This window comes from Rhinatrema bivittatum, chromosome 1 (assembly GCF_901001135.1).
Source record: "Rhinatrema bivittatum chromosome 1, aRhiBiv1.1, whole genome shotgun sequence".
NCBI classification, from domain to species: domain Eukaryota; kingdom Metazoa; phylum Chordata; class Amphibia; order Gymnophiona; family Rhinatrematidae; genus Rhinatrema; species Rhinatrema bivittatum.
This window is the reverse complement of record NC_042615.1, coordinates 159,891,564-159,913,336: the sequence shown is the minus strand read 5'-3', so window position 1 is coordinate 159,913,336 and position 21,773 is coordinate 159,891,564. Positions and strand designations below refer to the sequence as shown.

Below are 21,773 nucleotides of genomic sequence, written 5' to 3'. Positions count from 1 at the left end.
AGCCGAAGTATGCAAATATTTTCTTATGCTTATAAATCAGCAGTTTACCTTGTTCTTTACCATCTCAATTTTAGCTGGGATGACTGAAATAATTCTCACGGGATTCTCCTCATTTTCACTGACTCCAGTCTCTGGAACTTCAGAACCTAGTTCTCTGATGAATAAAAAATATGGAATCATGTGTACAGAAAAACAGTATTTCCTCAAGAAACTGTTAGCAGCAAGAATGTCACAATTGCTACAACTGACCTGCCCTACGTTTCTCAGAGAAGTCGTGGACCACCCAGCTTTCAGTGTCCTATTGTTCTCAAATGCGGGATCTTGCTAAACGCCAGGAAGTTTATGCAACAAACATCCAGACTACAGGATGACTCCTGAACCCTCAAACCTAACACTTTTATATGATTGTGGCTTATCAATCAGTTGCAATACTTCAGTTTCTGTAAAAGTGCTTTGATTTACTCTAAACTCACTATATATATTACCGTTCCTGCCTTAGAATTTTTTTAAATACATTTTTCTCAAGACATGAAAACAGAATGAGAAAGACAAATTAGGTTGCCAGTAATCAAAATGGCATCGACGGCCCTTTGCCCTTACTATGTCACAGGGGCTACCGCTGCCATTGGTCGACCCCAGTGACATAGTGAGGGCAAGGGGCTGTCGGCGCCATTTTGACTACTGGCAGCCGACAGCCCAAGTCCAGGAGATCGCTCCCAGACCGCTCTTGGACCCCCGCTGGACCACCAGGGACTTTTGGCAGGTCTTCGGGGGTGTCAGGAGAGTAGGGGGTTGTAGTAAATTAATTTGTTAGGTCTTGGGGTGGTCAGGAGGGTGGGGGGTTGTAGTTAGTATGGCTCGCACGGAATTACATTTTAAAATATGTGGTGTTCATGGCTCTCTCAGCCAAAAAGGTTCCCGACCCCTGGGTTAGGGAGAAGAGAAGCAGAGGGGGGAATATGCTAAGGGTCTATAAAATCATGAGAGGTTTAGAATGGGTAAATGTGAATTGGTTATTTACTCTTTTGGATAACTGAAGGACTGGGGGGGGGGGGTCAGGGGGCACACCATGAAGTTAGCAAGTAGCACATTTAAAACAAATTGGAGACAATTATTTTTTACGCAAAGCATAATTAAGTTCTGGAATTTGTTGCCAGAGATGTGGTTAGGGCAGTTATGGTAGATGGGTTTAAAAAAGGTTTGGAAAATTTCTTGGAGAAGTCCATTAACTGCTATTAATCAAGCTGACTTAGAGAATAGCCACTGTTATTACTCGCAACAGTAGCATGGGATCTATTTAATGTTTGGGTACTTGCCAGGTACTTGTAACCTGGATTGGCCACTGTTGGAAACATGATGCTCGGCTTGATGGACCTTTTGGTCTGACCAACTATAGCCACTTATGTTCTTATGACAAATTTGATCAATTTCTTTGACTGGGTGACATAAGAACATAAGATATGACATACTGGGTCAGACCAAGGGTTCATCAATCCCAGTATTTTGTTTCCAGTAGTGGACAATCCAAGTCACACGTACCTGACAAGTACCCAAACATTAAATAAATCTCAAGCTACTATTGCTTATTAATTAATAGCAGTTTATGGATTTTTCCTCCAGCAAATTATCAAAACCTTTTTTACACCCAGTTACACTCAATGCTGTAACCACATCCTCTGGCAATGAATTCCAAAGCTTAACTATGCTTTGAGTGAAAAAGAATTTTCTTTGATTTGTTTTAAATGAGCTACTTGCTAACTTCATGGAGTGCCCCCTAGTCCTTCTTAGAGAGTAAATAACCGATTTACATTAACACATTCAAGTCCTCTACCATATCCTCCTTCAGTCATCTCTTCTCCAAACTGAATAGCCTAGCCATTCCTCATAGGGCAGCGGATCCATACCCCTTATCTTTTTGATCGCCCTTCTCTGTACTTTCTCCAATGCAACTATATCTTTTTTGAGATGCAGCGACCAGAATTGCACACAGTATTCAAGATGTGGTCTCACCATGGAGCAATACAGTGACATTATGACATCTATCGTTTTGTCATTCCCTTCCTCATAATTCCTAACATTGTTTGCTTTTTTGATCACCACAGCACATCGAGCCGATGATTTCAATGTATTTATCCACTGACGCCTAGATCTCTTTCCTGGGTGATAACTCCTATGGATAGAACCTAACATTGTGTAACTATAGCAAGGGTTATTTTTACCTATATGCATCACTTTGCACTACTCCATGTTAAATTTCATCTGAAATTTGGAAGTCCAGTCTTCCAGTTTCACAAGGTCCTCCCTGCAATTTATCACAATCTTCTTGAGATTTAACTACTCTGCATAATTTTGCGTCATTCACAAATTTCATCACCTCACTCGTCTTATCCCTTTTCCAGATCATTTATAAATATATTAAAAGGCACCGGTCCAAGTACAGATCCCTGAGGCACTCCACTGTTTACTTTTTTCCCACTGTGAAAACTGACCATTTAATCCTACTCTGTTTCCCGTCTTTTAACCAGCTTGCAATCCATAAAAGGACATCACCTCCTTTCCCATGACTTTTTAGTTTTACTAGAAGCCTCTCATGAGGGACTTTGTCAAACACTTTCTGAAAATCCAAATATACCACATCTACCTGTTCACCTTGGGCCACATGTTTATTCACCCCTTCAAAAAAATGTAGGAGATTTGTGAAGCAAGTCTTCCCTTGGGTAAATCCCTGCTGGCTGTGTCCCATTAAACCATGTGTATCTAAATGATTTGTAATTTTATTCTTTATAAGTTTCCACGATTTTTCCCAGCACTGAAGTCAGGCTCATTGGTCTATAGTTTCCTGGATCACCCCTGGAGCCCTTTTAAATATGGGGTTTACATTGGCCATCTTCCAATCTTCAGGTACAACGGATGATTTTAATGATAGGGATGGCCTTATCTTCCCCTTAAGCCTTCGATCATCTAATGGTCCAACCAACTCCCTCGCAGGCTTTCTGCTTCGTATATATTTTTAAAAGGTTTTATTATGAGTTTTTGCCTCTACGGCCAGCTTCTTTTCAAATTCTTTCTTAGCCTGTCTTATCAATGAGGATCATCTAGTAACATGCCTATATGATGCGAAGGAGGTGGACCTCATGAGTCACATACAGTTCGATACAGTAAAGTCTGCGGGAGAGTGGGCGTGTGCCCACTCGCCAGTGCGCGTGATTCTGTAAATTAGGCCCGGTGGTAAAAACGGGCAAAAGGAGGTGCTAGGGACACTAGCGCGTCCCTAGCGCCTCCTTTCTGACAGGAGCGGCGGCTGTCAGCGGGTTTGACAGCCGACGCTCAATTTTGTGTATTTTTTTAATGTATTTTTTATTTTTTTATGTAGGACCATCTTAACACACCACGGGTGTTATGATGGTCCTACGTAAAAAATAAAAAAATACACAAAAAGCTAACACACTGAAAGTTAAAAGTCCTTTTAATACAACGTAAAAAATTTCAATTACCCCAATATTGACTGGTTAAGTGAAATATCAGGACATGCTAGATAGAGAAAGTTCCTGGATTGAATAAATGACAGCTTTATGGAGCAATTGGTTCAGGAACTGACGAGAGAGGGAGCAATTTTAGGTCTGATTCTCAGTGGAGCGCAGGATTTGGTGAGAGGAAAATATGATCAAATATGAATTAATGACTGGAAGGGGGACAGTAAGTAAATCCACATTTCTAGCACTAAACTTTCAAAAGAGAAACTTTGGTAAAATGAAAAAAATAGTTAAAAACAACAACAAAAAAAACAAAACCCATGAAAGGTGCAGCTACAAAGGTAAAAGGTGTGTGACAGGTGTGCCATCTTAGAAGTGGAGTCCAGATGTATTCCACACATTAAGAATGGTGGAAGGAAGGTCAAACGATTGCAAGCATGGATAAGATATTCATTCTAAAATTGGAAGAAGGATCCAGAAGAGGTAAATAGGATAAAGCATAAGCATTGGCAAGTTAAATCTAAGAGGTCAATAAGACAACCTAAGAGAGAATTTGAAAAGAAGTTGGCCCTAGAAGCAAAAACTCATAATAAAAACAGAAAGCCTGCGAGGGAGTTGGTTGGACCGTTAAATAATCGTGGGAGTTAAAGGGGCATTTAGGGAAGATAAGGCCATTGTGGAAAGACTAAACAAATTCTATCCTTCAGTGTTTACTGAAGAGGATATTGGGGGAGATACCCGTTCTGGAGATGGTTTTCTAGGGTGATAATTTAGATGAAATGAACCAAAATATGGTGAACTTGAAATATGTAGATGACCAGATTGACAAGCTGAACAGTAGTAAATCGTCTGGACCAGATGGTATACTCCCCAGGGTTCTGAAAGAACTCAAAAATGAAATTTCAGAACTATTAGTAAAAATTTGCAATCTATCATTAAAATCATCCATTGTACCTGAAGACTGGAGGGTGACCATGTAACCTAGATATTTAAAAATGGCTCCTGGGGAGATCCGGGAAACTATAGGCCAGTGAGCCTGACTTTAGTGCTAGGAAAAATCATGGAAACTGTTATAATGAATAAAATCACAGAACATTTAGAAAGACATGGTTTAATGGGAACTACATTTTTATGAAGGGGTGAATAGAAAAGGTGAACCGGTAGACGTGGTGTATTTTGATTTTCAGAAGGCATTTAAGAGGCTTCTAAGAAAACTAAAAAGTCATGGGATAGGAGGCAATATCCTTTTGTGGACTGCAAACAGGTTAAAAGACAGGAACATAGTAGGATTAAATGAGAAATTATTACTTTCCTGATAATTTCCTTTTCTTTAGGACAGGTCAGATGAATAGAGAACAAGTGAGTTATGCACCTCTACCAGCAAATGGAGATGGAGTAAACTGACATCACAGTATATAACCCCCTTTAGTAACATCAGCCTGCCAGTATTCTCTTCAAAAGCAACTGTGCATAGACTACAAAAAACTTGATTAAAAACAGAGAACCATTTCATTTCGTAGCATGTAGCAGATGGACTCAGGACCAATGGATATAGTGTACCCCTGCTAGCAGTTGGAGACTGATCAGATTTCAATCTGACGTCAGCCCCTAGTACATATACCCCTGCAGGAAGTGCAGCTCTTCAGTATTTTCCGTCTCCATAGCAGTTAGGGACTATCTGCACGCTCTCACAGCGTTCGAATAAATTCAAAGAAGAAAATCCAAATTTTAAAGAACAAACCTACCTGAAGACGAGCCCCACTCTCCTGCTGTGATACCCTAGGGTCCCTCCCCCAGTTGAGATTCCCGAAGTGATTTCCATGGTCCCTTGGAGGTAAGCCTCGGTCCGGTGGCCGAATCGCGGCGAGGACCTTGCCCCCGACCCTCGGGCGCGGCTGGGAGGCAGCGGGTGCATCCTCGAGCACGGCGGTGAAGGTATTTGCCCTCTCCCCCCGCAGCCGGAGACCGCCCGGGACGCAACCGGGAAGCGCCGAAGACAAGGTAAGGTAGAAATCTTCTGCTTGAATCCGGTCTCCGAGGATCAAGGAGGAGCACAGGTCGTCGGTAGGGACCATTGCCACCGGGTTGATCCGCCCTAGCAGGGCCAGACCCGGTTATTTCCAAGAGTTTACCCACATGGAGACTTTCCGAGGGGGTCGCCATATTACCCGCGTGCTCGCCGTCGCCATTTTGGCCCTAATCGCCGTACCGTTTGCCGTTTGGCCCGAGCGCACAACTCCGACCTAGGTGCACAAAGTACTTGTGCACATAGCCTTACAAGCACATCAGGACTTGCGCGCATAAGTTACACGCACAGAGCTGGGCGCTTATCTACGGCTGGGCGCACAGCTACGCGCACAACTACACGCTTACCTTAAGCGCACCGATGCGCATAAGCTATGCGCAGACAGCCATGGCACCTCCAGAAACAGAGATAAAAGCTCAAGGCCTCCGCCCAGCATGCCACATCAGAGCCGCACAAAGCGAGGAGGCCGACACCCTGTGTACCCAGTGCGAGGAGGCCCTGGGAGATCCAGTTCAGGGCCAGTCCCACCCAGGGCCGAGTTCTAGCTCCTCAGGGGGTACCCCGGACCTAATCAGGGGGACCTCCCCACAGATGGGGAACCCCAAGGATCCAGCGCCCCTCAGCTTTGACCCAGCTTCGATCTCATGTGTGGAGTTCTTCAAGGGGATTCACACCTTTGTTCAAATCAAACTGAACCTCTGGCTGGCCAGCCACATGCTCCACCGGAGGACCCACATGCCCCAGGCCTTTCAAGACCTAGGCACAGGCTTCCACTACCCAGAACCCCCACCTATGGGGACTCTGACATCTCTGAAGAGGAAGCCGAACCCCTAGAAGAGGGGGAGCTTCCCCCCGGGGACAGAGCCTCACCGAACCATGAGACGCTTCTTCACAAAGGACGAGCTCCCGGACCTGGTCAACCAATGCCTGACAGAGCTCGCTATCCCGGGCCCAGGGACTTCGGGGGAACCTAAACCGAACCCCCTGCTGGAGGGTCTCAGACAGACTTCTCGACATTGCCCTCTGTTACAAGCAGCACAACAGCTGATTGACCTGGAATGGAGTGCTCCAGTGTACACATTCTAAGGGGGTCGAGCCTTGGCAGCTATGTACCCCCTGGACCTGGCAACCAAAGATCTTTTCGCATGCCCAAGAGTGGATGCCATGGTCTGCGTGGTCTCTAAACGCACCACTATCCCCAGTGGAGGGAGGCGCTGCGCTCAAGGATACACATGACAGGCGTCTGGAGTCCATCCTCAAACAGTCATTTGACGTAGCCGCTATGTCTCTACAAATTGCGGCCTGCTGCACACCGTGGTGACACGTGCCTGTTTATCACAAACCAGGAACAACACCCCGGGAGAATACATGGAACCAGGAGTATCATTCCTCGCGGATGCTGCTTCTGACTTAGTGCACACAGCGGCCAGAGGAGTGTCATCTGCAGAGGTGGCCAGAAGGCAACTCTGGCTCCGAAGCTGGTCGGCCGACGCATCTTCCAAAACGCGCCTCACAAGGATGCCCTTCAAAGGATCCCTTCTGTTCGGCAGCGAACTAGATAAACTGGCCGACAAATGGGGCGAATCCTCCAGGTCCTCCAGGGGCAGAGGTTCTCAGCGTTTCAATCCTTACAGAAGCAACTATCAACCCCCCCGCCCTACGGGCAGGAACCAGTCCTTTCGGACCAAGCACAACAAGAGGGGAACCAGGTAGGGTGCAGGCCCCAGCCGCACCCCACAATGAGATTCAGCCAACCCATCCAAGGGAAGAAGCCATAGGGGGCAGACTAGCCCTATTCTACCGCAGATGGGTCGAGATAACATCGGACAAGTGGGTCCTAGCCATCATTTGTGAGGGGTACTACCTGGATTTCCTATGAGCCCCTCCAGACAAGTCCATGGAGTCCCCCTGCCACGACTCCTTCAAGAAGGCGGCAGTGGAAGCTACACTGTCCAGACTACTGACCCTCGAGGCCATAACCCCAGTGCCTCCACAGGAAATAAATACTGGACATTATTCCATTAATTTTATCGTCCCCAAGAAAGAGGGAACATTCAGACCCATCCTGGACCTCAAGTCGGTCAAACGCCACCTCAGGATTCCTCGCTTCCGCATGGAAACTTTACGATCCGTCTTAAGGGCGATACAACCAGGAGAGTTTCTCACATCCCTGGATCTTTCGGAGGCCTACCTGCAAATCCCAATTCATCAGGAACATCAACGCTACCTACGCTTCAAAGTCCTGAACCGTCACTACCAGTTCCGGGCACTACCCTTCAGACTAGCCACAGCACCCCGGACGTTCACCAAGGTAATAGTGGTGGTGGCGGCAACACTGAGGAAGGAAGGTATCCTTGTTCACCCTTACCTAGACGATTGGCTGATCAGGGCAAAGTCACCGGAGGAAAGCCACCAAGCAACCAGCAGAGTCATAACTCTACTGGAGAGCCTAGGATGGGTGGTCAACACACACAAAAGCTCCCTACAGCCCTCACAGGCGCTGGAATACCTAGGAGTCCAATTCGACACCAAAGAGGACAAGGTCAGCCTGACCCCCACAAGGAGATCAAAATTGTGGAACCGGCTGCAAACCTTACTGAAAGATCCTCGTCCCACAGCATGGGATTACCTGCAAGTCCTCGGACTGATGGCATCCACACTGGAAGAAGTGCCATGGGCAAGAGCCCACATGAGGCCCCTACAACGCTCACTTCTATCACGGTGGAGCCCAAGGTCCCAGAACTACACCGTACGTCTATCACTCCCGGGCAGAGTTCGGACCCAGCTATGCTGGTGGCTGCAGGCCAGCCACATGAGCCGGGGATCAAGACTATCCTCCCCAACCTGGACCCTACTCACCACAGGTGCCAGTCTACGAGGATTGGGAGCACACTGCGAAGAGTTAACCGCCCAAGGGCAGTGGAACGCAGAAGAGGCGGGATGGAACATCAAGCGCCTAGAAGCGCGACCACGTCGCTGCTCGATAGGAGACAGTAGCTTAGTTTACACCCAGGATATGGCCTGGGCCCTAGTGGAATGAGCTTTGACCTGAAGGGGTAAAGGCTTCCCTGCCTCCACATAAGCTTCCGTGATTACTTCCTTGATCCAGCAAGCTATGGTAGCTTGCGAAGCCACTTCGCCTTGTTTTCTTCCCCTGTGAAGGACAAACAAGCAGTGTGTCTTGCGTACCGGCTCTGAGCATTCCAGGTATCATACTAGAAGCATACTGACATTTAAGTGGCATAGTAGGCGGTAGTCTTTCGTGTCCTTGCGTCCATCCAGGGATGGTAAGGAGATGGTCTGGTTCAGGTGAAACCCCGAGACTACCTTTGGTAAGAAGGAAGGGACGGTGCGAAGCTATAACGTTCCTGGAGTGAACCGGAGGAACGGTTCCTGACATGACAGCGCTTGTAGTTCGGAGATGCAATGAGCCAAGCATATCACCACCAAGAATACAGTGTTCAGTGTTAATAAGCGTAGAGACAGACTGCACAGTGGTCTAAAGGAAGGCCCTGCTAAAACGTTCAATACTAGATTGAGGTCCCATAGGAGGACCGGACAATTTAAGGGTGGTTGGAAGTGTTTGACCCCTTTTAGGAAACATGCCAAGTCCAGGCGGGTTCCGTTCACCTCTCCCCTGAAACAGGAGAGAGCTGCCAACTGGACCTTCAAGGAGTTGAGGGGAAATCCTTTGTTCAGGCCGTCCTGTACAAATTCCAGAATCATGGGGATCTTGATTGTTTGCGGTGGCACATCACGGGCCATGCACCAGGCCTGAAATTTTCTCCAGATCCATACATACGCCAGGGACGTTGAGTACTTCCGCGCGCGTGGAGCAAGGTGGCGATTATGGCTGCCGAACATCCCTGCTTCGTCAGGCGAGTCCTCTCAAGGGCCAGACTGTAAGACAGAATAGAGTTAAATCCTCATGAAGGACCCGGCCTTGTTGGAGAAGGTCCCTGTGCGGGGGAAGGCAAAGGGGACTCTCCACAAGAAGCTTCTGCATGATTGCGTACCACGGGCGTCTGAGCCAATCTGGGGCCACCAAAAGGACCAATCCTCTGTGGTGTTCGATCTTGTGGATGATCTTGCCCAGCAAGAGGCCACCGGGGGGGGGGGGAGGAGGAGGCATATAGTAATTCCTCCTCTGGCAAGGTCTGGACAAGGGCGTTGATCTCGTCTGCGACTGAAGAATCGGGGGAGCTTTGCATTGTGAGATGTGGCCAGTCGGTCGATGGATGGGAGGCCCCAGCGATTTACTAGGAGCTGGAAGGCTCTGGTCGACAATGCCCATTCCCCTGGATCCAGACTCTCCCTGCTGAGAAAGTCTATTTCCAGAGACGCTTAGTGGCATTTGGTGCCTCCCTTGCGATTGATGTAGGCTATCATTGTGTTGTCCGACATCACACGGACTGCCTGTCCCTGAAGCCTGTGGCTGAACTGCAGGCCCGCTAATCTGACTGCCTGTGCTTCCAGGAGATTTATGTTCCAGTGCGCCTCTTCCTCTGTCCATCGCCCCTGGGTTCTCAGTTGGCTCGCGTCTGTCGTGAGGGCGATCCAATTCGGTGGGGATTATGTTCTTAAATAGCTTGGATAGGCTTACACCATTGCTTAGGTTAGCTTCCTGTAGCCACCACTATAGCTGAGAACATACTTCCATCGGTAGGTGGAGGCAGATCCAGTAGTCTTGAGACAGTGGATTCCAACGTGACAGCGGGAGCATTGGAGTGGCCGCATGCGTGTGCCCTTGCCCATGGTACTATTTCCAGGGTTGACGCCATGAGGCAAAGGACCTGGAGGTAGTTCCACACCCTGGGGGGGGGGGGGGGGGCATCGTTTCGTCAACTGACACACTTGGCACATCAGCTTCCTTATCCTCGAGGGAAGGAGAAAGACCTTGTCTTTCTTGGTGTCGAACCGGACTCCCAGGTACTCCAAGGACTGGGAGGGGTTGAGGCTGCTCTTGTCCATGTTCACGAGCCAACCGAGTTCTTGTAGGAGGGACCTGACCCTGCTGGTCCCATGGAGGCTCTCTTCCAATGATTTTGCTTGGATCAGCCAGTTGTCTAAGTAAGGGTGCACCAGGATCCTGTCTTTCCTCAGTGCCGCCTCAACCACCATAATTTTGGAGAATGTTCTGGGGGCGGTCGCCAGGCCAAAGGGCAGCACCCAGAACTGGTAATGGCGGCCCAATACAGCAAAGCGTAGGAAATGCTGGTGGTCTTGACGGATCGGGATATGAAGGTAGGCCTCCGAGAGCTCCAGGGAGGTTAAGAACTCTCCCGGTTGTATGCCATTATGCTGGAGTGAAGAGTTTCCATGCGGAAGTGAATTATCCGCTGTTGACGATTGACGCTCTTGAGATCCAAGATGGGTCAGAATGACTCCTCCTTCTTGGGTACGATGAAATAGATGGAATAATGCCCCGTATTTACTTAAGAGTGTAGGTAACGGGGTTATAGCCCTCAGACCGAGGAGCCTTATCAACATGGATTCCACTGCCAGTTTTTTGTGCTGGGAGTGGCAAGGTGACATCATGAACATGTTCCGAGGGATGTTGCGAAATTCCAGAGCGCACCCTTCTCTTATGATGTCCAGTGTCCATTTGTCTGATGTGATCTCCAACCACCGCTGAAAGAAGAGGGATAGTCGGCCCCCTATCTCCTCGGCCTGTGGATGGGTCAGCCAAACTTCACTGGGAATTTCGGGTCGACCCTGAGCCCAAACCCGTTCCTCTTCTTGGTTGTCTGTTCCGAACAGACTGAGACCTTTCAGAAGGCCGAGATGTCTGAAATGACGAGTTTCTGTAGGGCTGGAAGCCCCTGGTCCGACCCCTCATGGGAGAGGGGCACTGTGACCTCATTTTCTTATCTTCCGGTAGCCGAGGCGCTGGAGATTCACCCCAGTTACTGGCTAGTTTTTCCAATTTGCTATCGAATAGGAGGGATCCCTTAAAGGGCATCTTTGTGAGGTTCGCCTCAGAGGTCACATCCGCTGACCAATTTCATAACCACAGCTGTCTTCTGGCCGCCACCACTGAGGCTACTCCTCCGGACAAGGTGTGTATTAGGTCCAAGCTTGCATCCGCTAGGAAGGCTGCAGCGGGCTTGACCGTCTCTCTGGTATGCGCCCCTGAGCTATCTCCCTCTCTCTCTCAGCAGACACAAACGAGCCACCAGGGAACAACAGGAAGCGATCTGCAGTGACACTGCTGTCACGTTGAAGGCCTGCTTAAGGATGGATTCCAACCGCCTATTGTGAGCATCCTTCAAGGCCGCTCCTCCCTCTACTGGGATAGCTGTTCGCTTTGAGATGACGCAGACCAGGGCGTCCACTTTCAGGAAACGCGGGCATTCTTGGCCGCAGGGTCCAGATGGTATAAGGCCTCCAGAGTCCCACCTCCTTTAAAACTGGCTTCCGAGGCGTCCCATTCCAGGTCAATCAACTCCTGGATGGCTTCCAGCATCGGGAAATAGCAAGAGGCTTTCCATAGACACCCCAAAATTGGATTCTTCCTTAGTTTCGACACAGAGTACGTGCTAGGAACCCTGTGCCAGGGTCTTCAGGGTCTGAAAGACCAGGACCGGTAATTCATCTCTGTGGAAAAATCGAAGCATGGTCCGCTATGGCTCCGGGCCTGAAGGGATTTCCCCATCCTCTAATGAATCCGGATCCCCTTCATTATCCTTGGTGTCTGGGTCCCTGTCAGGGATACTCTTGGTGAGGCGAGGCATGTCCCGAGGCATGCTGATAGGGTTGGGAGCCTGAGGCCTTCCCAGCTCCCCAGCTGGCCAGGCAGGGGCAGTAGCCAACTGTGCTTGAACAAAGGCTTTTGGCCTAGAAAGAATTCCAACCAGGAGAAGGCCACTGAGTGCATATTTAGCCCAGGAGGAACTGGTGTAGGTACCGCTGAACTGCCCTCTCCTGGGTGGGGCCACCCCGGAATTGCTCAGATCCGGGATGCTGCCAGATAAGGTCATGGCTGACCCATCCTTTGGCTGGGAGGGGCTGGACTTGGAAAAGTTCTGAGAGTCCAGCCCTCCCTGGGCTTCCTCACAGTGCTGACAAAGGAAAGATTCCAGGTCAGGCTGCGCAGCCCTAATATGGCAGGCAGCACAAAGGGAGTGTCGTTTGAGCTTCTTTGCTGCTGGGGCAATAATAACTGTGTAGCTTGTGCATTTCAGCTGGATAGTCCCTCTCGAACACGCACAGGCCCGCCTCAGCACGCGTAAATCCGAGCGGCCGGTTGCACGTGTGGTTATGCGTACAGTTATGTGCTTAGTTATGCGCACAGGAGTGCGCGTTAGGCACACAAGGGCTGGCCTGCACAGCGCATACCGACAGACAATGGGGAAAAATGGCGCTGCAACAAAACCATGCGCAAGATGGTGCTGCCGTGGCCCAACACTTGGAGTGCCCACGGAGCCTGAAGCAGGGACTAGCCCATCACAGGGCCACAAAACCCGCTCGGAAACTCCCTTCCTTCGCCCTATCGGGGTCAGGAACGACATCGGTATGGCGCGCCGAGCAAGAAGACAGGAGGAAAAACTTACTGAAGCCCTTCCACGTCTCTGGATAAGAGGAGTTCTCTATTTACCTGGGCTCAGTGCTTACCAGCTGAGTAGAGACGGTTTCCGGCTGCAGGGGGAGAGGGCTTAGGCCGTCAATGCTGCACTCGGCTTCCTGTGTCGGCTGCCTTTCAGCTGCTTCAGCAGTAAAGCCCATGCTGGGAACTGGCTACTGGACCAAGACAAACCTCTGAGGGATCTCAGAAACCCTCTCAGGATTTCTCAACTGGGGGAGGGACCCTTAGGTATCACCGCAGGAGAGCAGGGCTTGATCTTCTCTAATTTAAAAATTGAAATTTGAAGGTAAATTTTCCTTATCTAAAGACTACTGTGTTCCCAATAGGAGACTCAATCCACATCTGCTAGGAGATGGAGAGATTCTGAGGTCACTGCAGGGGTATATATCTAGGGTGACGTCAGCTTTGAAACCTGACTGTCTCCAACTGCTAGCAGGGGAGCACATATCCATTGGTCCTGAGTCCATCTGGCTACACGCTAGGAAAAATGTGGTTATAAAGCATTTCCTTATGTGTTTATATCTGTGCTATATGATGGTCATTCACATATTTTTAGATGTATGAGATATTTGTCACATCTGTATTTTTGAAGCGAGACTACAATTTATGTTAGTTTGCATTATTCTTACACTTTGGGGGGGGGGGGGGGGGGGGTTTGTATTCAACAGAGGCTGACATCAGGTGGGGCATCGAATTGGCCATGGCTCTAATGTCATGGGCCTTGATATGGACTTGTAAGATAAGTCTGCTTTGCCATAGGAAATGAATATAAAATCTGATATCCTATTATAAATAGTGCATTTGGTGACAGGCAATCCAGATCCGTTGGGGTTGTGAAGCACAAGGAGTTGTGAAGATTTTCTGACATCTTTGGTTCTACTTTGGAAAAAGATAAAGCCCTTTTACAGCCCAAACTGTGCAGGGTTTCCTCACCGTTGTGTGTGTGAGGTTTTGGAAAAAAAAGTAGGAACAATAATAGACTAGTTCAAGTTAAATTCTTAACATAAAATGCTGTGAATGTCGGTTAAGTTACCAAAGCTTGAAGCGTCTTACTTTTGAGAAAGCCAGAAATAAATCCCAGGAAGCTCCTGAAATCAAATAAGGGGAATATTGTCTGCTTGAAGAGGATTTGTTCTGATGCTTTGTGGCAGATGCTCTCCTGATCTAGAGGAAGCTAGTGCTCATCAGGAGTCACAAATCCCCACTACTCTTCACTTCTTAAATGCAGTGGTTGCTAAACCTGAAGTTTTGAGGTTTACGAGTTCTGGCTCTTCTTCTTCCTGGGATGTTTATTCTTTCTTTGGTTCCTCGGCTCCATATTGGATCTTCAAATTAAGGGAAATTGGAGTTGGAGTGTAGGGTCTAGTGATTGTGGTAATCTGGGTTCAGTCATTTTGTGGTCCAGTTTCACCTTCCACATTCTTGCAACTGTGGAGACCAACAAGCTAGCAGAGATATCTACAAGGGAGGATTGTGAGTCCTAGCCCTTGGGACTCATTCCAAGGTAGCCACTATCAACCCCAGAAGTTGGATGTAATACCAAATCCTCGGAACCACCCAGGCATGAAAAATCTACACTTGTGTCAACAACTTGCCAATTCTTTCCTGTATCAAGAATATTTTACTCACCTTGGGATTGAATCGAGCCTCTAGATATGCCAGTGACTAGGAAGGCAAAATATTGCTCTTTGTATAATTTCCTACCCAGCCTAGGTCCTCCAGAGTTTGTACCACCCTGGTAAAGGCCGCCCAGCTACCCTGAAATGAGTTGGGTCTTATCAGTCAATTGTTCAGGTAGGGATAAACCAGGATATCTTCTTACTTTCTTTGTGCAAATGGGTTGCGACCACCAGAATTACCATGGAAAAGGTCCTTGGTGCTGTAATGAGATAAAAAAGAAGGGCTCTGAATGTAAAAAGTTTGCCTAAAATGAAAAAATGAAGAAACCTCTGATGAGCCTCCCTATGGGAATGTGAAAATATGCCTCAGAGAGATCTTCCCCTTGCCTAACTGCCACAATGACGAACCAAAGATTTTCCATGCAAATTCCATGCATCTGTTGATCCCCTCAAGATCAAGAATGGGATGAAAAGACCTGTTCTTCTTTGGAACTACAAATATTGAATATCTTCCTCATCCCTTCTCCTCAAGAGGTATTGGAATCACTGCCTCCAACTGTTGGAGTTTTTATAACTTGCAGGGGGACACCAGAAAAGCATCATAGCGAGAAAAGGCAAATTCCAGGGAGAAGCTTTTCTGAACAATCTTGAGAACCCACTGGTCTGATGTGATGTAGGTCCACTCCTGGTAAAACCCCATAAGACACCTGCCTACTGGGGTCTTGCGAATAAAGTTGAGGCCATTGAGCATGATGCTAATGAGAATAAGTGCTCTAATATAACTACCCAAGAGTTTGGCCCACCACCTTTCCATTACAAATTTCACCAATCTAATTGGCAGGCTTTTAACCCAGTTGTGATAAAAGGCACAGAAAAAGTTTTATCATCCATGAAAAATTCCATCACTAATCTTGATCTGATGCCTTCCTTTTTGTTTAAAGATAAGGAATTGGGGCTTGCCAGATATTTAATAACCATGGTTAATGTTTGATTAGATACTGGCCAGATTCCTGTTTCTTTAAAATTATTATTAGTGCAATCCAACACTTAAAAGAAACTCCTTGGATATTAATGATCCTAAAAATGACCATCTAGTAATCAAATATTCCTTTTGTAATGAAGGTCATGGAAAAAGTATTATTTGCACAACTTAGTAATTTTGCCAAAGAAGTAAATGCCTTCCTTTCAAGGCAATCAGGGTTTCATAAAAATGTTAGAGACAGCTTTGCTGTCTTTAGTGAATGAGATCAGGTTGAATATGGACAAGGGAAAGGATGTGATTACAGTTTCCACAGACATCAGCTCATGTTTGCATGAGATGGTAATAACCTGTTTTGAACTGGTTCAGATTCTTTGATCACTGTTTTTCTGTCAGTTGGGGAATGATGTATCTGCGAAATGAATTGACTTGTGGAATTCCACAAGGGTCTATTTCAGGGGTGGACAAACTATGGCCCATGGGCCAAATCTGGTCCTTTCTTAATTTTAATCTGGCCCATGGAAAAAAATTTAAAGCACATTAGATTCGGCCTGTCGAGGCTTTTGCAGCCTGCCCAAGTTCTCATTATCATTAAAAGCCCAAAATGTTGCCTTTTTGATGATGCGCTGAAATGGGTCTTTGATATCAGTGGGCGGACAGGCAGGGATCACCACTAGGCAGGATACTGGCTTTGGCACATGACCTGGTTGATGAAGTTAGACTCCCATTCCTTGGCACTGGTGGGTCTCCCGCCAGTGAGAAGAGGTCTTAAGACATGTGGCGGCAGAGGCACCCACTGGAGCCCAGGCTGGCAGGGCTGAAACAGAAGAAAAAAAGATGTGGCAGCAGCGTCTGCCAGACCCCAGGCTGGCGAGGCTGGAGAAAGGAACATAAGAACATAAGAAATTGCCATGCTGGGTCAGACCAAGGGTCCATCAAGCCCAGCATCCTGTTTCCAACAGAGGCCAAACCAGGCCACAAGAACCTGGCAATTACCCAAACACCTAGAAGATCCCATGCTACTGATGCACTGATTCAATTAATAGCAGTGGCTATTCCCTAAGTAAACTTGATTAATAGCAGTTAATGGACTTCTCTTCCAAGAACTTATCCAAACCTTTTTTGAACCCAGCTACACTAACCACATCCTCTGGCAACAAATTCCAGAGATTTATTGTGCGTTGAGTGAAAAAGAATTTTCTCCGATTAGTCTTAAATGTGCTACTTGCTAACTTCATGGAATACCCCCTAGTCCTTCTATTATTCGAAAGTGTAAATAACCGAGTCACATCTAATCGTTCAAGACCTCTCATGATCTTAAAGACCTCTATTATATCCCCCCTCAGCCGTCTCTTCTCCAAGCTGAAAAGCCCTAACCTCTTCAGCTTTTCCTCATAGGGGAGCTGTTCCATCCCCCTTTATCATTTTGGTTGCCCTTCTCTGTACCTTCTCCATTGCAACTATATCTTTTTTGAGATACGGCAACCAGAATTGTACACAGTATTCAAGGTGTGGTCTCACCATGGAGCGATATAGAGGCATTATGACATTTTCCGTTTTATTAACCATTCCCTTCCTAATAATTCCTAGGAGATGCGGTAGAGGCGCTCACTGAAGAGAGACTGGGTGGTAGGCTGCCGCTTGAACCCAGGCCAGTAGGGCTGAAGAATGATTAGAGTGTACACAGTTGTGAGTTTGGGAATGTGCTTATGTGCATGCCTGTGAGAAAGACAGAGAGAGATAGAGGAACTGGGAGCCTGCTCGTGTGCGCACCTGCCTGTGAAAGAGAGAGATTGGGAGCTTGCTTGTGTATGTGCCTGTGAAACAGAATGCCTACAATCTCAGTGTCTGGAAATGAAAAGTTTTCAGGTATGGAAAGGGGAGGTTTTTTTAAATCCTTATTAGCTTTAATTATTGGGTGTTTGATATGTCTGCTGTTTTGAAATATTTGATTTTGGGGAAATGTTTAACGTTTTTTTAATTCATATTCTTGTTAATTATTAAGTTGTGTTATATTTATCTTTTTTAAAACTATTTTATGTGCATTTATAAATCAAAGCACTTATACAATACTTTTTATAGCAACTGAATGGGAAAAAGAAAAAATCATGAATACAAAAGAAAAACCAATACACAGTCATGCCATACTTATTTTATCATTTCTAAATAGCGAGAAAAGAAAGAGGGAATCAAAGAAAATAAGAACTATAAATAACATTAAAGAAAAAGCCATAGCAATGTTTTATAGCTCCAGTATTAACTATAATCAAGCCTACTGGTCCACACCAAGGGAGCTGGAGATGACGTTAGAACTTTTCTTGCATTAATAAAGGATCTAAGTTTCTCAGGAGAAAAGAAAATATAACTGAGTATCTAATATAACATTTACAGGGATAACGTAGCATAAAGGTGGCACCTAAAACTAGTATCTCCTGTCTTAACAAACAGCCCTCTTTCTTCATGCCCGAGTGACCCTGGCCATGAAAGTTGGAATTAAGATAACGAAAATATAGTGACATTACTTAATTAAGATCCCCATCAGTAACAAAGTAAACAAGCAAAGTGGCATGATCAATAACTTTGTAGCCAAACGTTTAAATAAGTTGAGTAATATTCAAAGGAGGAGAGGAAACACAGCGGGAAGGAGGCGGCAAAAAAATAGCCTTATTGAAAAAAGGCAGTGAAATCAGAAGGAATTTTCAGTACGTCCATATCTCTTCAAATTCATTAAAGGAAGTTCCTCCTAGGAAAATTCAAAAAGCGAAGATTCAAACAATGTGATGAATTTTCAAGCAACTCTATCCTTCTGGAAATAACAGTCCGCTCTTGAATTAAATTAGCCTAAACAGTGGCCATTTTTGCCATATCTTGCTGAATTCCAGCGATCTTATTGTCTTGCTCACTCAGCTTAGATTCATGAAGTGTAACCAAGGGATCCAATTTAGACACAAGTATTGACAGTAACAATTATACTGTGATACAAAATTTCACAAATCTTTATGTTGGACATTATTGGTTATGTGATGGAACAGTCTTCCTCAAACTCCCCACATGCTATGATTTCTGTGTATTAGTTACGTTTAACTATTTTTCCCCGAGTTATCCCACTATTGCACCCTACGCATAACCGCTCCCGAAGGAGTGTTCCCTTAGCTGTCCCTGAAGACCAAGCAATTCAACTCTCGTTGGATTATATTAACTCCACCTACCCTTTAACCAAAACTAGATTAGATGCACTTAGTTACACTTCATGGTTACCATTCGCTCAGCCTGCAGTGGCTGCTGAATTAGGTATGACTATTAGACGATTACAATCTGTGTTACATGTAGTGACACATGAGCTAGGAATTGCTTTAAGAGCTTTACAGCAAACCGTTGATGAACTTACTATAGTTTCTACATATAATCGACATGGCTTAGATTACATGCTTGCAGCTCAAGGTGGCTTATGCACTGTGTTGAATAGTTCCGAATGCTGTACAGTAGTGGTAAATCGTTTTGACATTGTACATAATGCTATGCAAAAGATACAGGATTTAGCTAGACTTCAAGTTAGTGATTTTAAAGGAGGGTTGTCTATATCTTGGTGGGATTCTATCTCTTCCTGGTTCTCTAGTTTGGCTATTCACCTGCAAGGCCTAGTCGGCTTTGCTATTGGATTCCTGGCCCTATGCCTACTGTTATGTTTCTGTCTCCCATGCATTTGCTCATGCCTGCAACAACTTCGTCCTAAGATGCTTTCCACTGCCAAGATTATGGTCTCTCAGAATAACTTTGTGCCTACTCTATACGCTGAACCATGTGCTCTTGAAACTGAATCCCTTATGTAAAACTGATGGTAAAAATAGTATGCTTGGCAATGACGGGTAAGATCTGGGTCTCCTATCATTAAGATGGGTGATACTGGGCAACCTAAGACAGCCGGATACGAGCCATCAGGTATGAAGAATTATTAGCTATAATTCTTCAAGAGGGGAATGAAGATAGAATGGATTAAATAATAAAAAAAATGAAATGAAGACTTCAGCAAGAATGCAGCACAAGTGAGAAACAGGCATGACCTTGAGCAAGAAACTGAAACAGTGGCTACACAAAATTCACCCATTATAAGTCCAAGGCCAGAAACCAGTGAACAGAAAAGTATCTCAGATAAAGGTATTTGGCAGCTCTCAGTTCTAGCCTTAGTATTAAGAAGTTTCTGTATCTTTCCATGCCTAATATGGTAAGCCCCGGAGAAAAGAAAAAAAAAAAGTAAAAACACTGTGCTATATAACAAAGCTATATGTCATGTATAAGCTGAGTAGCTACTGAGGCAAGTCACTATTTTGTACTGTCTCGGACTACTCCTGAGAGCTGACTATAATTCTCGCATTCTTATTTGTCTTTTTTCCTACTTTTACCTAATAAAAGATAATTACTAGAGACTTGACTGAGGAATATTATTGATCACCATTACTGCAACCCGAGAGGGAAGGGCCCTCGGGTGGTAAGCACAGGGAGGAAAGGTCCCCTGGAGGGACTTTTCACTGGAGACACCCTCCCCAGTGAACATTTCTAGTTGCTGAAGCTAAAGCCTGGCCAAACTGAGACATCACCTCCCAGAGAGCGTGCAGCATTTTTTCTGTCGGTTTTGTGGAAGGGTGTAACGATTCACCCAATGGCGAAAGGGTAAGGTAAGGAAACCCGGGTCCAAGACTGCAGAGGATTTCCCTGCCCCTGGAACCACCAGGGGCACCAAAGAAGTAGAAAGACGGCGAGGAAATCACATCCCATCTCCCTCCAGTTGAAACGCCAAGACACTAGCCCCCTCCCATGCAAACAGGTCTGCTTCCTGTGCTGCAACAGTTGACGAGAAGGAATCACATCCAGGCACTGGTGGTGAGAGATCCTCACAACAAGGACTCCGCCGTCCAATAAACCAGGAGCCAGAGATGCGAAAAATGTTATCAGCTGCTGTCCTTCAAAGTAGATGATCTCAGGGGGATAGATCCATACCTTCCCTTTACGTTTTGAGTCATGTCAGGTTAAAAAAAAGCAAAAGAAACACACAGGGCAGGAGCAGAAGATTTCAGCATCTCAATCATGCAGCCATCTTGCTTCTTCATTTCTATTTGTCATGTTTTGAAATACGCTTTTTATTAGTATGGTTTCCTCACTGTTATGATTGATTTATATTTCTTGACTTTGTTTTATGAGGAATGGTGATATTTCTGTTTTTGATTTATTGCACTGCATATCAGTCTGGCTTTTAGTGGTTTCCAATCCAGTTTTTTGTCTGCACCTTACTATTTATACTTTATGGCCTGCATTTGTGACTGAGGTGAGGTAGTCTTCTAGCTGGGAAAATGCCTTGAACCTGTTGGATTGAAGATTTTTCTGAGTTTGGAAGAGGCTGGGGATCCATGAGTAAAAGAACTCCTTGAGTGCTAAAAATGATGGCACTTAAGCCTGCTGGACAGGGTCGGTGCATTCCATTGGGCGAACTAGGTGGGCACCTAGGGTGCCAACCATTAGGGGGCGGCAAAGAAAGGCCATGTGGAGCAGAGGCTATCCCACTCACGGCTGAGAGGAGTAGAGACTATCGGCCGCGAGTGGCGCCCATCCTGTTCACAGCCCAGAGAATCACAGAATCGGCTGGCTGCGAGCAGTACCCATCCTGCTCACAGCTGAAAAAAGCAAACATTCGGCGAAGCCACAAGTAATGTCTCAGGGAATGAGGTCGGGACTGGGGGGGAGGAGGAGGGAGGGTTGAAGGCAGAAGGTTCACCTAGAGTGCCTAACACCCTTGCTGCTGGATACCGAAATGCCTGCAAGCAAGTGGTGGAGATTTGGTTTCTCTGTCGAGGGCCCTCCATGCCCTGTCACACTCTGCCCCATCCTCTAGCCCTCGATAACTTGTAACGTATCCCTAGCACAAAAAGATGTGCCCATTCCTGATCTATTTTAGCATTTTTAATTTTTGTTTTTTGCCCCTCTTTCAAAAATTGTACAGGAACAAGGTTTCAGTTATGTTTATGATAGTGATGTGCAAGTTTTAGCTTCATTTAATTCTGATTCAGTTTCGGGAATGTTTACATTTAATCTATGCTTA

At 46.2% G+C, this 21,773-nt stretch overlaps 1 protein-coding gene across 2 annotated transcripts in view; it reads right to left on the bottom strand.

Moving 5' to 3' along the window:
• PDS5A (PDS5 cohesin associated factor A) overlaps positions 1-21,773 on the bottom strand; it is a 734,756-nt gene that overhangs the window by 74,813 nt on the left and 638,170 nt on the right. For both annotated transcript variants that reach the window (XM_029589173.1, XM_029589180.1), the window contains exon 31: positions 49-154. In XM_029589173.1, the coding sequence (XP_029445033.1) occupies positions 49-154 (106 nt within the window). The remainder of the gene's footprint in view (positions 1-48; positions 155-21,773) is intronic.